Source organism: Pogona vitticeps, chromosome 4 (assembly GCF_051106095.1).
Source record: "Pogona vitticeps strain Pit_001003342236 chromosome 4, PviZW2.1, whole genome shotgun sequence".
Classification (NCBI taxonomy): domain Eukaryota; kingdom Metazoa; phylum Chordata; class Lepidosauria; order Squamata; family Agamidae; genus Pogona; species Pogona vitticeps.
This window is the reverse complement of record NC_135786.1, coordinates 92,939,936-92,954,704: the sequence shown is the minus strand read 5'-3', so window position 1 is coordinate 92,954,704 and position 14,769 is coordinate 92,939,936. Positions and strand designations below refer to the sequence as shown.

At 44.2% G+C, this 14,769-nt stretch overlaps 1 protein-coding gene across 5 annotated transcripts in view; it reads left to right on the top strand.

Moving 5' to 3' along the window:
* The first annotated feature begins 1,040 nt into the window (after window positions 1–1,040).
* The window catches only part of SNX7 (sorting nexin 7), a 48,305-nt gene continuing 34,576 nt past the window's right edge, over window positions 1,041–14,769 (top strand). The window contains exons 1-2 of one of the 5 annotated variants that reach the window (XM_072997953.2): window positions 12,115–12,143; window positions 12,715–12,754. In XM_072997953.2, coding sequence (XP_072854054.2) covers window positions 12,127–12,143; window positions 12,715–12,754 — 57 coding nt within the window. In that variant the 5' untranslated portion in view covers window positions 12,115–12,126. Of the gene's footprint in view, window positions 1,255–7,917; window positions 7,945–12,114; window positions 12,144–12,714; window positions 12,755–12,890; window positions 12,913–14,769 lie in introns of those variants that run through there. The other 4 variants (XM_078391767.1, XM_072997952.2, XM_078391768.1 and 1 more) reach the window with 4 other exon arrangements.

Genomic DNA, 14,769 nt, shown 5'->3' with positions numbered 1-14,769 from the left:
TGAGTCCAAAATGCTGAAGCCCCCAAATCTGACTCAGCCCTGCTCTCACAGGGATCACTCCCGGGGAACTTTCATGTGTTCGGGGTGCTGTGCAGAAATGAGCAAAGGATACCAGGTCGTCTACCCACTCCAGCTGCTTCATGAAAACTGTGTGGTCAAAACTAGTACTTCAGGACCACGCGATTTTGTTTTCAAACCTGCTGGGCAGTTCAGTGGCTTCCGTCAGAGCAAGAAGTTGGGAGTTCAATTCCCCCACGGTGCCTCCTCGTCAAGGGCTGGACTCCATGATCCACAGGCTCCCTTCCAGCTCTGCTGTACAAAGATTATTATTATTATTTGGAATAATCTTGGAATCTTTTTACCCCCTCCTGCAAAGGGAGAGTTTCTACCTGCTCCCGCTCTTATGAATTTCTATTCCAACTCCCTCGTTTTTCTCTTTCCTCTTTTTTTTTTTAATGTGCATCCATCCTTTTTTAAAGTATTGCCCTCCCCCATTTTTAACACCACCTGATTAAATTGTTGTGCTATCGGCTGCCCCACATTTAAAGGCACAGGAGACCAGGGGGGCCACCTCAAACCCCAGGTGGCCTGAGGAAGCCCAATTTTTGCCGAAGTTACATTTTTTGGACCGCCACTAGCCATCCTGGCTGGGAGACGTACTTCGAAAAAAAAAGTAACTTCTGTAAGTTCGGAAGAAACCCTCCGGCAGGACCGTCCTTCTTCTTTCCCACGCTCAATACCCTCGGGCTTTCAAGCTGGGCAAAGATGTCGCTCTCAAAACAGGTTCCACTCGCTAGCTCGCGGGGCCGTCCAGGGTACAGGCAACCTTCCAGCGGGGCTCTCCCGCCAACCGAGCCACAAGCAGACGCGGCGCCTCCCACAACGAGCCCGGTCTCGCCTTCCTCGCTCCGGCGGGGCGGGAGGAAAGGGAAGGCGACCCGCGCCGGCGACCAATGGCCGGCCCGGGAAGGCGGAGGCGGAGCCTAAGGTCGCAGCGGCCCCGCCCCCCTCCCCGGGCTCCTCCGCCCGTGCGCATCCCCCGCACCCGAGCGGCGGCGAGCTCGAGCTATGGAGCCGGACGGCGGCGGCGGGTGTCGGCCGCCGCCCTCGCTTCCCTCCAGCGGCGACGGGGCGACGGCCTCCGCCGAGACGCCGGGGGCTCCTCAGGGCTCCGCTCGGCCTCCGCTTCTCCCGTCCTCGCCGGAGCTGCTGGAGTTCGACGACGACGACGAGGACCTGGAAGTGTTCAGCAAGGTACAGAGCGCGCGGGGGACGGGGGGGGGGGGACTCCCGCTGGCGCCCGAGGAGCCTGGCAGCCCGCGGCTGGTCTCGCCCGGGGACGGGGGAGGCAAGAGCCACGCGGCGCTCAACTCGCCCTCCGCTTGCAAGCGCGGGCGGGAAGCCGCGACCTGCCCGACCCTCCTTGCTTTCCGCCCTTTGCTCCGGAGCTGGGGCATGAGGCGGGGGACAAGCGAGGACAAGCTGGGGCTTCCCTTCTCCCGGGCCGGGAAGGTGTGACGGGACGGAAACCGCCCTAGGAGACTGTCCCGTGCCTCCAAATGGCTGGGGGCAGGAAACGGTCCCTCCTCCGCCCGCAGGGCAGAACTTTTTCGCCGCCGCGCACTTTTCGCCCCGGCTAGGAAGACGTTGGCGCCTGGGCAGTCCTTTTTCCAGGGGAAAGGTTGGCGTCCCAACCTTCCTTTTTTTTTCCACGGCTCGAGTTGAGGGAAGGAAAAGCGAATCGGGCTCCCCCGGACCTCGCACCCTTCCCGACTTCGGGGACTACAACATCCATCAGCCGCAGCCAGCATGCGGGAGGGGCAGGAATGGGAATGGTTGTCAGGGGGGACGTCAGGTTGAGAAAGATGCTTTAAGTAAGACACGTGAGGGTTGAATTTCTTTCAATATGTTGTAAAGAGCCTGTGGAGTGACTTTGAACTGTGAGCCTGTAGTAAACTTAGAGGAGTTTAGGAGGTCCACAGATGATGCTGGGTTTCAACTCCATGGGGTCCCCAGAAATGTGAATGGTCAGGGATCATCATTAGTGTCTGGAGAGTGAAAAATTGGAATTAGTAGTCTGAGCAACTGCTTATTTTTCTTTTCTCCCTAGCTGTGGATTGTAATGGTTCATGGGACTGCTCAGTTACTATGGCGGAGGAAAGGGTGAAGACTTTCATTTGCCCTTGGTGGTTCTGAACTTCCACTCCTATCCGTAGCAGTCATCTTGTGCCTTTCTTCTTGCTATAACATTTTGCACACCCTAATATGGGAAGCTCTGTTGGGTCTCCATGCCAGGCAGTTTGGTGGGGTGAGGGAGTGTGGGCATGCAACTGCCCTAATTTGTGTACTGAGCACTTCCAACCCATTTGATCATACCTAATATCTCACACTCTCTCCCAGGAGTCAAGTGTAGCTAATTGGGTTTTTGCATCCTTCCTTGCATGGTGAAGCAGGTGGGGTTGGGAAGTACCTGCAGCTGCAGAGGTGATGATGTCTGTTAATACCAGCTGCTGGGGATTTCAAAGGGTGTTGTTGCAACTAGATACAGAATGCTGGACTAGAAAGACCTGATCCCTTGTGGCTGTTCTTCTGTTCTGCCATGTCTCTCAGACCCAAGTCAAATGCAGCTTTTCCTGGCCCAGGTTCCTCTTTGCTCCAGATGTTGTTACTGTATAGTGAAGCAATTGTCTGTACATTTTAGTTTCATTAACAAGCACACCTTGATTCCTGGTCTCTGCTGATTGGATCCCCTCTCTCCCAAGTTGGGAAAGCTGGCTTATGTTGCACTGGATGCTGAAGGCAAGAAAGACCACAAGTATCACAACTGCTGTTGCTTAGTTCCAAGCTAAATATGACACAATGGGCTCTACAACTTGGAAAAAGTTACTTTTCTGGTCTGTAACACTCAGAATCCCAAAGCCCTGTGAGTTTGAAAAAGTTGTGTTTACCTCTGCAGAGCCTTCTATCTTTCCACCTTCAAACATGACACATCTGCAGACCTTCTCACTCTGTGCTTTGAAACAACTCTCCTTTGCCCACTGGCAGAGGACTTGGAAATGCCATTCCTCATTTTGCAACGACCAGGGCTTTGAAGTCAATTTGAGGGAGGTATTCATGTGCCAAATGTTACATTTGCTTGGGTACTTCTCTGGTCTGTCTTCAAGCCTTTTCCTTGCTTCTTGGCTATAATGTACAAGAGCACTGATGCCAAGATGGACAAGATCTGGAGGCCCATTTTCTTTTGTTGGAGCCTTCCAGGTGAAGCGCAGAGTGCAAACAAACAAACAAGTCAGAGACAAACCCAGAAATGGCCAAAAGTCTACTTCTAGTTTTGAAAAATTGATATTTTTTTTTTCTGTGTCAAATGGTGCGGCAGCGCAGGCTATGGTCTATTGGAAGAGTAAATTACCACTTCTGAAGGCTTCCAGGAAAAGGTTTTGTTTTTGTGGCTGGAAAAAAGGGGGATCCCCAGTAGATCTGAGGTCTGGGGAGAAGACCTCAGATCTTCAGCAGCAATTTGTCTGCCCTCGATTTACATCAGTTTTTGACAGGTGATTTGCTTGGTGAGCAAAGTAGAAGGGGCCAATTTTCTTTTTTTTCTTTCTCTGTCTTTTTGAGTTCATGGGTTCTGTGTTTGAGGGCTCCAGACTGATGTGTGATCTTTCAGAGGGGCCAGAAAGCTGCTCAAAGCATGCAGGCATCACAGCTTCTGCGTATTGTTAGTTTCCTCCATCAGCAAATCAGATGTCAGTTCACATTAGTCTCCATGTCTGTTGTTTACACCAATCCATTCTTTGTCTACTGAGAGTTCAGGCATGTTGAGACAGGAATCACCCTTGGGGTGGCTCTCTACATCAGCATAAGTGCAGGATATAATATTTTAAGAGAGAGAGAGAGAGACACTGTATTGTCTGCCTTTAGCAGACTATGTGAAGTGGACTACAAATACTCATGTAATCTACAAAGCTTAGTAAAGTTACTTTTTTGGGGGGAGGGGCACCATAGAATTTGTAAGCCACCACACCCAGTACCCAGAAGGGGTTTCAGAAGCTGGAATCCAGAAACAACTTTTTTCCAAGCTCTGGTACACATATAAACATATTTAGCCCTTAATCTTTCAGTTCCCCCCCCTCCAAACTCCAAGAGTTTCACTGCCCTTTTAAATGCTTCTTGAAACTGTAGGTGTGTGTCCATGATATTTTCTCAATTTTATGTTTTCAGGGATAAGGTTTTCAGTTTGGTGGGAGAAAAGAAAATCATAGCATTTAGGAGCTGTATAAATTACAGCACTTACAAAAGGTTCATCCCAGTATCATGTATCAATAGGTTATAAATAGGTACATTTTGTTTTTCACCAAAGATAGGTGTGCTACAATTGAAGAAGTTCAGGCAAAACTGATATTTTCCAAGCTAAAAACATTTCCTGTGCAACTTTCACCTCTTCTTTACTTATGAGAGGAGGGAGGGCGCTCTTCTATTGTAGGAGAAAATGTTTCAAGTGAGAATTGCCTGTCTTCACAAATGCTGTAAAAGAGACCTCACGTGTTTCTGCTGTACGATGACCTCTGCCTTGTTGCCCATCCCACAAGCTGTTGATGATGGCTTGCTGATTATGCATTGTATTTTAATGTCACTTTGGCATTCCAAAGTGCTGGACAAAAATTAACTTTAGACATTGCCCCTGGGTTTTGCTGGCAGAGAGCAAACAATATGGTTTTCAGTTTGGTGGGAGAAAAGCATGAGAGTAAAACATGGTCCCTTACGGACAGCCATTCTTATTTCTGTTTCTGGATTTCAGAGATTCATTGGAAAAAAAGAAAGATTTAAATTGTCTTCTGCCCATTATGTAATGTGAAGCAGAATTATTCGCATTTAGAACTCTAAAATGTTGAACAGAGAAATACCTGCAGTCCTACTCAAGGGGCAGCTATGTGCAGTTTGGGGCCAATAATTGTTCCCTAGTGTTTGGTGGGAATAGTATTGTCATCCTGCAGAAGGGTGTTAAATGGATTGCAGCACAATAATGTATATGAAGCGCTTTATCAAATGCTCTCAGTGTTAACAGTGGAATTTGTATGAATCTATCCAGAAATGAGGTCAGGGGAATCTGTTTTGAATGTGTATAGGACTGTAGTTGGCTAGAACAATGGTTCCCAACCTTGGGTCCCCAAATATTCTTGGACTGCAGTTCCCAAAAGCCTTCACCACCAGCTGTGCTGGCTAGGGTTTCTGGGAGTTGCAGTTTAAGAACACCTGAGTTACCCAAGATTGGGAACCCCTGGGCTAGAATGAGCCTCTTGGGGTGGTGTAGAGCAGTGGTTTTTAACCTTGGGTTACTCAGGTGCTTTTGGACTGCAACTCCCAGAAGCCTTCACCACCAGCTGTGCTGGCTGGGGTTTCTGGGAGTTGCAGTTCAAAAACACCTGAGTAACCCAAGGTTAAGAACCACTGGTGTAGAGAACCATTGCAGAGGTGTTGTACTGCTGCTACCTGAGTCTTGCTGGCTTGCTATAGTCAGGGTGGGAGAAGGTAGCCAGAATTCTATTACTTGTGTACACTGGCATAAGCGCAACATCACAATGGCTAATTGCTACTTGTTAAGGAGTCACTGCTTTGTATTCCTCATTACACCAGATGGTGCAGTTGGCACACAGGGAGGAATTCTAGTGGAAATTTGTAGCTGCAATTTACATCATTGCATTCAAACCATCACACACACACACACAGAGAGAGAGAGAGAGAGAGAGAGAGAGAGAGAGAGAGAGAGAGATTCTGGCTGATGTTTCTGTTCATTCCTTTTCTGGAATGATGTAGTTAGTTTGGGGTACAGAGGTGTTTAGGGGATGAGGACAGGTATCCTAACACCATTGCCAGAATAGTCCATTTTGGTTTATATGCTCGAACGTTCGCCTCTCTGAAATTTCTACAGTCTCCTTTGGCCCCGTCAGCTGGCCAAGTTCTGGATGCAAGATTGCACTTGAAGCACGATAATTTATTTTTATGCACAGATACATCTGTGTATGGTTTTATATTAAAGTTTGATTTGAATGACAAGTTGAGATACTGAATGTGGAGCTGTAGCCTCTGCATTAAGAGGTAGATTAAGCATGACATATTTCACATAGAAGAAATTAGTGACTAACAGTCATTCTAATTTTCTTAAGTTTCTTAAAGGCTTATACATGCGAATCTGTTTCTTTGATCAACCTGTCAGGAACCTACTAGGCAGGAATTCCTAGGACATGAATTGCTGTCAAATAAAGCTAATGCATAACTTACAGTGTTTCTTATTATCGTTTAAGATTTGCATCCCTCTTTTGTAATTAAATGAGGAACTGAGGTGCCTTACAATAATGTAAAATCATAAATATAATTTAGAAATACACACAGAAAAAGACAAAACAGTAGATGTAAACAACATGCACATGTATTCTAAATAGTTGTGGTACATAGTCTGTTTCTGAAGTTACTAGGAACATGACAGTTGTAGAGAAGTTTTTTGGCAAAGAACAGTGTGATTGTTGTCATTTTGGGCTTGCTAGAATGACTTCAGGTTGCACGAGAAAGCAAAAGCAAAGAGAAAGCATGTCTCCAATACCCAAGAGGCCGCCGACTCAAGAGTTTCCCAAAATTTATTTTCCTGCTGTCAAGTGAAAGCACTTAATCTCAGAGGTCAACAGATCAGTTCTAGCCATTTTAATCTCTACCAGTCAGTAGGCATTCTGTAAAGCTGGTTGGTCTTAGTTGCCCATTCAAATTAGGCTATTCCCCTCTCCAAATACTTTGTGTTATAGGAGGAAGAGCACACTGGGAAGATCTCCTCAGGTACTGTGAGAATTTCATCTAAGCCCAGAGGGAACAAGAAAGTATGAGGAGATGACAGGTGATGTCTTATCTCTTGAAAATCAAGGCATTTTGGTGGTTTCAACCTTGAGAGCCCTGGTTCCACACTGGGCCAAGGGAGATGTCATTGTCAAAATCGTAGTGGCTTAAGGCGGTACAAGTAATGGCTGCAGTTTAGAGCTGAAGAGGAAGCAGTCAGTGGCCGAAAACCTGTTGCTTAGTGTAATAAATTCCACTAGAGTAGAGTAGGCTCATTGACTCAATGGGGATTTGGTGAATAAGCTCATCCAAACTTTCTTTGATTCAAATTGGCCTGTTCTGATGGTGACTTGCTTTAACACAGTAAATCATAGTTAGAATAGGCCCATTTGAATCTATGGGAGGTATGGAAGAATCACCAAACCCCACTGATTTAGTGGGCCTCCTCTAGTGTTATTTACTATGCTAAGTAACAGGACTTTGGCCATTGGTGGTACCTGGAAAATGAGAAGAGGCGAAGCTGGTCAACTGAGAAAGGAGTGAAGCAAAAAGAGTTTGTATGTGGGCAATGTGTCTGTGACTGAAGGCTATCCTGAGGCAGGAAATTTTATAAAGTATATCTTACCAATCAAAAGGTTGGAGTGAATATCATCTGGGGTTTCAGGGTGTTTGATGAAGAAAATTTGCACCCTGAAATGCAATGAAATTCAGTTACTCCCATGAGCAACCAGTGGTGTAGAAGAATGCTATAGTATTATAGCACACTACTTAATTCATTTAAAACCAGCTGCTCAGCATGGCAAACATTCAACCCTACAGTTTCCCCCAAAATTTAGCAACCCCCCCCAAAAAAACTTACAGCAGCTGCAGAAGACAAGACACATTCTTCATTCTTGATAATGCATGTTCACAGATCTGTTTACGACAGAAATTTATGGGGCGAAAAATCCAAATGTCAGCATCTCAGAATTGACTAAAATTTACTACCGAATGTAAGCCTAAAAGGCATTAATGAATCATTTATGAATTGTACACTTCCTAATGTTTAAAAATAAATCTAGCTAATGCAGAAATAATATTTTTGTTTCAGCTCTGGGTACAAGATCCTTTTGAGGGGAGGGGGTAAGCACTGCATATCGACATTTTCGTATTTGCATATGTCTGTTCCGTAATCCTTGAAAATCAAAGCAATTTCTATCAAGCAGGCTTTAGGAAATATAAATAGGTTGTAATTTGTATGTAAAGGGGGGAAGGCAGACTGATATGAGGGGGCAGTGCCATTCTTCCTGCCCATTCCCCATTTTCCCATGCCCCCCATTCTCTGCCCTACTTTCTGAATTCCACCGCCATCACCCTCAACATCTGCCCTTATAACCACTGTATCGACATTTTAATCTCAACCTATCCACATTTCAATTCCATTCAGATTCTTGTTTGTTCCCTTGTTTTCACTCTGCCCTTTCCCCCCACTGATCATTTACTCCTTCAACCTTTTCTTGGTAGTTTCTTTCCATTGGCCTTATAGCCGTTGCAGCTTTTCTTCATCATTTGGATGCACAGGAACAAAGATGGGCCTCTAAAATAACAAAAAGACCCAGTCTTTGCACAAGCAGTAAACAGAGTGGCAGAGTTATGACAGAGGAAGAAATAACTCCTTCTCTTCCTTTGTTAGGGTTGTGTACAAAGTTTGAGACAGACTCCTCCTCCTTGAAGGGTATGGATACCTACTGAGAAAAATACATATTGAATTCTCACCTAGGAAATTGGGTTTCCCTGGCTGAGTTCATTTTAGCTGACTGGACAAGTAATCAGCAGAAAGATAGAATGAAATTTCCAATCAGCTCTTGTTTGCAGCTTGTTAAGGCAGCTTCTGCTGTAGCTGTCCAAATTTGCAGGAGCATAGTGACAGTAGAGGCTCACTTAAGAAGCTGTATGCAGAGGCTGATATACAGTTTCTCTCCTCTTCGCTCTTCTGTTCTGTTCTGTTCTCTTCTCCTAGGTGTTCTAGTGAAAGTTTGTTTCAGTGTTGGTACCAAACCTTTAAAAACCGGTTTGGGCTTGGTTGAGGCAAAGTGACGCCCTCACAAATGCCTTTTTGCTTCCTTTTTATTTCTACCCTGCCAGCTACCAGCACCCCAGAACATGTTGTTCTGCACCAGCACAAGTGATGTGGTTTGTAGAAAACCACAAAAAAATAGGAAACCCCAGTAGCAAAGGAAAAAAGTGTGGATTGGGGGAGAAAAACATCCAGGCCAATTTGTGTTGACCTATCTATATACATTATGTAGTCAATGGAAAATAATAAAAATCTGACCCTCACAGTCCTGGAGCATTTTCTGTTATTTGTCAATGTAGTCTCTCCTTAATTGCTAATCCCTATATGTATGTCCATGTCTAGAAACATAAAATATCTGCACCATAATTGTAGAGACTTCAATATTTCAAACATTTTCATCTCTGCTTTTACATGCAGAGACTTATGGTAGATCATTATAGTTCAAGAATCTTATGTCTTTAAATGCTTTTAGTCCACACAACTGATAACATGCAAGAGACTGTCAGATCTCTCCCTTTTTCTTTTATCATTTTTATTTTATTTTATTGCTGTAAGGGGGGCAGGCTGGTCAACTGATTGTTCTGATACTGGATTCACTTCCTACAATTTGAGTACAGTCAAATAGTGGAGAATATAGGTGTGGCAAATTAGCATTTGAAAATAATCAGTCCTGTTTGACTGTACAGGGCAATGCCCTTTGAACAAAGCAAATTTTTAATCTGATCATGTAGGATTGTTTAAAACATGATTAGGATGAAACCCCACCCTCAAAATCCAGCTCAACACTCCTTAATGGGCATGGAATTAGTATGCTGTCTGACTGTGGGGTACAAGGAAGTGGAAAGCCAGATTTGAGGCTGGAGAAATGAGAAACGTCCTGAAAAGGAGACATTTCTGGTTTATTGGAATATCTGTTCACACAAACAAACAAACAAAAACCCTAACCATTAAAAAAAAGCAGAAATAAATCAAAAACTCAAGAAGGAACAAAGGAAACCTGGGAGCAGAAAGTCTCTTGACATAAATTATTTATTTATTTATTTATTTATTTGACTTATATGCCGCCCATTCTACCCAAAGGTCTCTGGGCGGCTTAAGTTAAAATAAATAAATTATAGTTCTAACAGGGAACAGTGTATATTTGGCCTAGGTACAACAGAGGCTGGTGGGCATCAGCTTCTGAGCATCATCATCTTTACCTGTAATGAAAACAATGCTGATAATGGTGACGATCCATCCAGGTACGCAAGGGCAGTCATTTGGGGCACAGATAAAAAGGGGAGCAAGGTATATGCTGGCGTCTACCTCGTTACATGAGCTGCCCAACAAGCACTCCTGTCCAATCTGACTCGGAAGGAAATGTAAGGAGCAGTGCTGTTCACAAACCCAGTGTATATATGTCTGCTCACAAGGAAGAGCTGGCCTACTTTGAAGTAAATGTGGCCAAAAAAAAGAGAGTTTCAGCCACCCAAAAAGCACCTTTCTGTAAATATCAGGCAAAAGAAAAAGAAAAAAAATTAAGAAGACAAAAACATTGTGGCAGGCAGGCTAACTGCTCTATTTTAATGTGAGTTTTCTGATCGTTTTTGTCTTCTTTTCTTTTTTTCCTGATATGCTAGCACAGACTAACAGGGCTACTACTACTTATCAAACTGCTTTCTGTACGTGAGCCCCTACATCAGGCATAACAGAGAGAAGCAGCATCACAGGCCTCAAAACCAGGGCCTACATGTTTACAAGTAAGGAGGACCACAGTACACAGGAGGGAGTCTGGACAGCAAGTTCTGACCATCTGGAATCTACATCTTTGCTGGTGTTCCGCCAACATAGGAAAAGTGATGACTATCTGGGAAAAGACAGAAGGGCTGATGTTTCCAAAACGAGGCAGGCACGGCACGCCCTGGTTAGCTACTTGGCAACCTGTGTGATGTCCTTAGTACATAGTTGCTGTGAGTCCCGTGGGAACCAGAGGTATGCTTTTACAGTACACTGGGGGAGAGTGTTCTTGCCTGACTACCTGCTGCTTTTTCCAAGGAGCCCTGCATGTCTCCAATATCAAGAAGGAAGGCTCTGTGCCTCTGCATTGGACATCCGTGCATTGTGGTTATTTATTAATTATTTTAAAAAGATACTGAGTTCACAATCAGACTGGATTTGAAATCCATGTGGCTCCAGAAAGGGAAGTGAGCATGTTCTTCTTAGTCTCTGACTCCCTTGCTGGCTGGCTGGGTGGGTGGGATGGATGGATTTGGAGCTGTTGGCAATTAGGTGGGCCACACCCTCTGGGCTCAAATAACAGGGCCACCCTTCCCTTCATACAACTCTTTGAATCACAGAGACTTGTGAAGCTGATGTGGAAGAGAACCGGCAGCTTACTTTTCTTTACCAGATTGGTATTATTATTATTTTTTTGCAAAACCCACGTTTGCAAGCATTAATAGAAGAGTTCCTGCAAAATCAATATTAATATGAAAACTTCCCCTGTTTCTGTCTGCCCTCCCATGTAGTCATTTGCAGAGTTTGCTGCCCGACTGAAACACTATTTTTCTAGTGCGTAGGTACCTGGGAGTAAATTGACTTCATAGATCATTCTTTGTACCTTACACAGTGGAAATAAAACAGCTCCCTAAGTGGTGAAAAATGAGAATCTTAAAGCTGTCAACTTTAATAATCTAGATTATTACTCAAAAACATAAACATGAAGTGCATACATTTTAGGGAATGCTGTACTTGGCTGCATAACATAATGGTGCCCTCAGAGCATAAAAAATCTGAATGGAATTTTAGGAGATAATAATGTAGGCCATCACCTGTTCCCAATCCACACAAGAAGAACTGGGCCTTTATATTTTCTGTTTAGAGCACTGGCTACTCTGTTTCAAAAGATTTAAAAGCTGCTGGGGGCGGGGGATCCACTTTTACAGTCTGCTTGTGGCCAATGGTTTAAAATATAACTTGGACTTTGTTGTTACATGCCATCAGGTTGCCTCCAACTGGGTGACTATGTGAAAAAGAGATTTCCAGAATATCCTGTCCTCAACAGTAGTGCTCAGCTCTTGTAAATGCAAGCCTGATTCATTTATTATTATTAAGCTATCCAGCTTTGATGCAAGGTGAATGGAAATCCAAGAGTGTGGATGATTTTGGTCTTGGTCTCCAGTGACAAATCCTTACACTTGAAGATATTTTCTAATTCCGTCATTGCTGTCCTTCCTAGTCTCAGTCTTCTTCTGATTTCTCCATTTGGAATGATGATTGAACCAAGGTATACAGAATTGCTGACTTTTCAGTTTCTTCATTGTCAATGTTAAAATTGCGTAGATCTTCTGTAGTCATGATTTTTGCTTTTCTAATGTTCAACTGTAGTCCTGCTTTGGCACTTTCTTCTTTCACTTTCACCAAACGTCATTCCAGTGCTGCTTTCTGCCAGTAAGATGGTGTCACCTGCATGTCTTAAATCATCCATATTTCTTATACCACTCCTTCATCTGTATCCAGTTTGGCTTTCCTGTATGATATGTTCTAAATGCAGATTGAACAGATAAGATGATAAAATGCACTCGTGTCTGACAGCTTTGCCTATAGGAAAGTATGCTGTCTTTCCATAATCTGTCCTAATAGTAGCTTCTTCTCCACAATACAGGTTATGCATTGTGTTAATCAAGTGCTGAGGTGCACCTATATCTTTCAGAACAACTCATAGTTTCTCATGATCCACACCATCAAATACTTTGCTGTAGTCTATAAAACATAGACTGATCTTCTAAAATTCTTTGATCTTCTCCAGTGTTCTGTGGCTATTTCCACTATGATCTCAAGTGCCTCTTCCTTTTCAGAATCCAGCTTGAACATCAGATATTTCTTGGTTCATATAAGGTAAATCTCTCTAGTTTCAATCCACAGTTCTTCAGGCTCATGGTCACTTGAGTTTAGTAATGCAGATCTGTTCCTTATGTGGGAATGGTTTATCCCAAAGCATCCTGTTTGCCTCGAGAGCTAGTAGAGTGCAAAGGCTAAGGATATGATCTAGAAAGGTAAGACGTTCCCATTTCAGATTTCATCTCTGCCTTCTAGGCAAGCCATGGTCATTCAAAGTGCATTACCCATATGACTGTATGAGAATAACCTACTTAAGATTTCAAATGTCTAATGTAAGGGCTGTTTAAGTAATGGTTGTGACATGATTTGAAACCTTGAAATTTGTATTTTTAGTGTTGAACCAATAATTAAACTTAAGTTTTGGTTGGATCATAACAAAGTTCATGGAAGGAAAATTTCTCATTCCCTGTGGCGCTTTCGTCATTCTTAGCCATCACCACTCCGAATATATCCAATAAGTCAATCTGCAATATATTTCTTAAAATTAAAGTGAGTTGTGTAGCAATATCTGGGGGGGGCACATTTTGGGCAAGAAAATGGTGCAAGGTGTTGTGTTCCTGATGCAGGAGCTCTGTGGCTGCATCTTGGAAGCAAGGAGAGGTGGCCAGTCTAACAACGTTTTTGGATCTGAAATCCTGTCTGATTTGACCTTTTTCTAGTGACCTTAATGCATACGAGATGAAACTTGGTGGTTTACTTATAGACATGTATGATTAAATTGAATACCCAGTGTGATATAATGCAGAGGTCGTCAGCCCCCGGTCCACGGCCCAGTGTCTGAGCCGGACCAGGCCACGGAGACAGACCTCCTGCCCCCCCACATGCACTTCCCTCCCCACAGCACCAGCATTCCCCCAACCCTTCTCGTCAGCGCACACGCAAAGGGCTGGGCAGGCGGGAGTGCAGGCACTCCTGCGCATGCGCGAAGAGGTGGGGGAGCGTTCACACCAGTGCTGGTGGGTGGACGGGTGCTCCTCCATCACTTCATGCATGCACCTGAGAGTGTGCGCGTGCATGTGAGGGGCGCCTTCCTCAGAGGCTTAGCTGGTCCACGGTCCCAAAAAGGTTGGGGACCACTGGTTTAGTGGACTGTGAAGGACTAGGACTCAGGAGGCCTGGATTCAAATCCCTGCTCATCCATGGAAGCTCACTGGGGCTGTGGAACTAGTAAAACCACTCCTTAATTATCTCACTTTGAAAGTCCTGTTAGGGTTGCTATAGTTGGTTTTGACTTGGTGACACATTACAACTAAAACATTAGAGGTGTATAATAAGTTGATGACAAAGATGAGAACTTTCTCAGTGCATTATTCATTCTGGTAGCACACAAGTAGGTGTGTATGCTGGTCTCTGAGTATGCACATGCTAAATTTCTTTCCCCATCTGATGAGGGCTTTTACAGCAGCTCATGGCGTTCTTTTTCCAAGAAGCGAAACCCTTTGTTGTGTGTCTTAGCAATTTATATAATGATCCACCAAGAAAAGGTAGATAGAATACTGGCACTTAAACCATTGTGAGGACATCGTTTCCAGCACAGAGTTTGACTCCTTATCAACAAAGGGGCTCTGTTTGCTTGAAAAGAAGCAAACGGCAGAAAGGGGGTGACCTTTGGAGGTCAAGGGAAAGACATGCACTAAGCCTGGACTCCAAGGCCATTTTCAAGACAAGAAAGGCTGTTGTGGGTTGTCGGTTGATTGATAATCCTTTTTCTCCCTTTGATGCTTTGGTGAGAACTGAGTGGCCCATTTCGAGAAGATGGTCATTGTGGAACTGACAGTTTCCTGACAATAAAAACAGGCGGTTGAGACTAGTGGGTCCACGGGGGAGCAGGGGAAGAATAATGCTTTCAAAAGTCTGAAAGAATAATGGTCGAATCGATTGTGTAATTCTTTCCTTCAGGTATTACAGGTGCCCTATAAGACCCAAGTTTCACACTAAGCAGTCCAACCAATATACTGTATATAAATATATAGAAAGAGTGAGAGAGAGCTATAGCCATAGCAATAACTAGC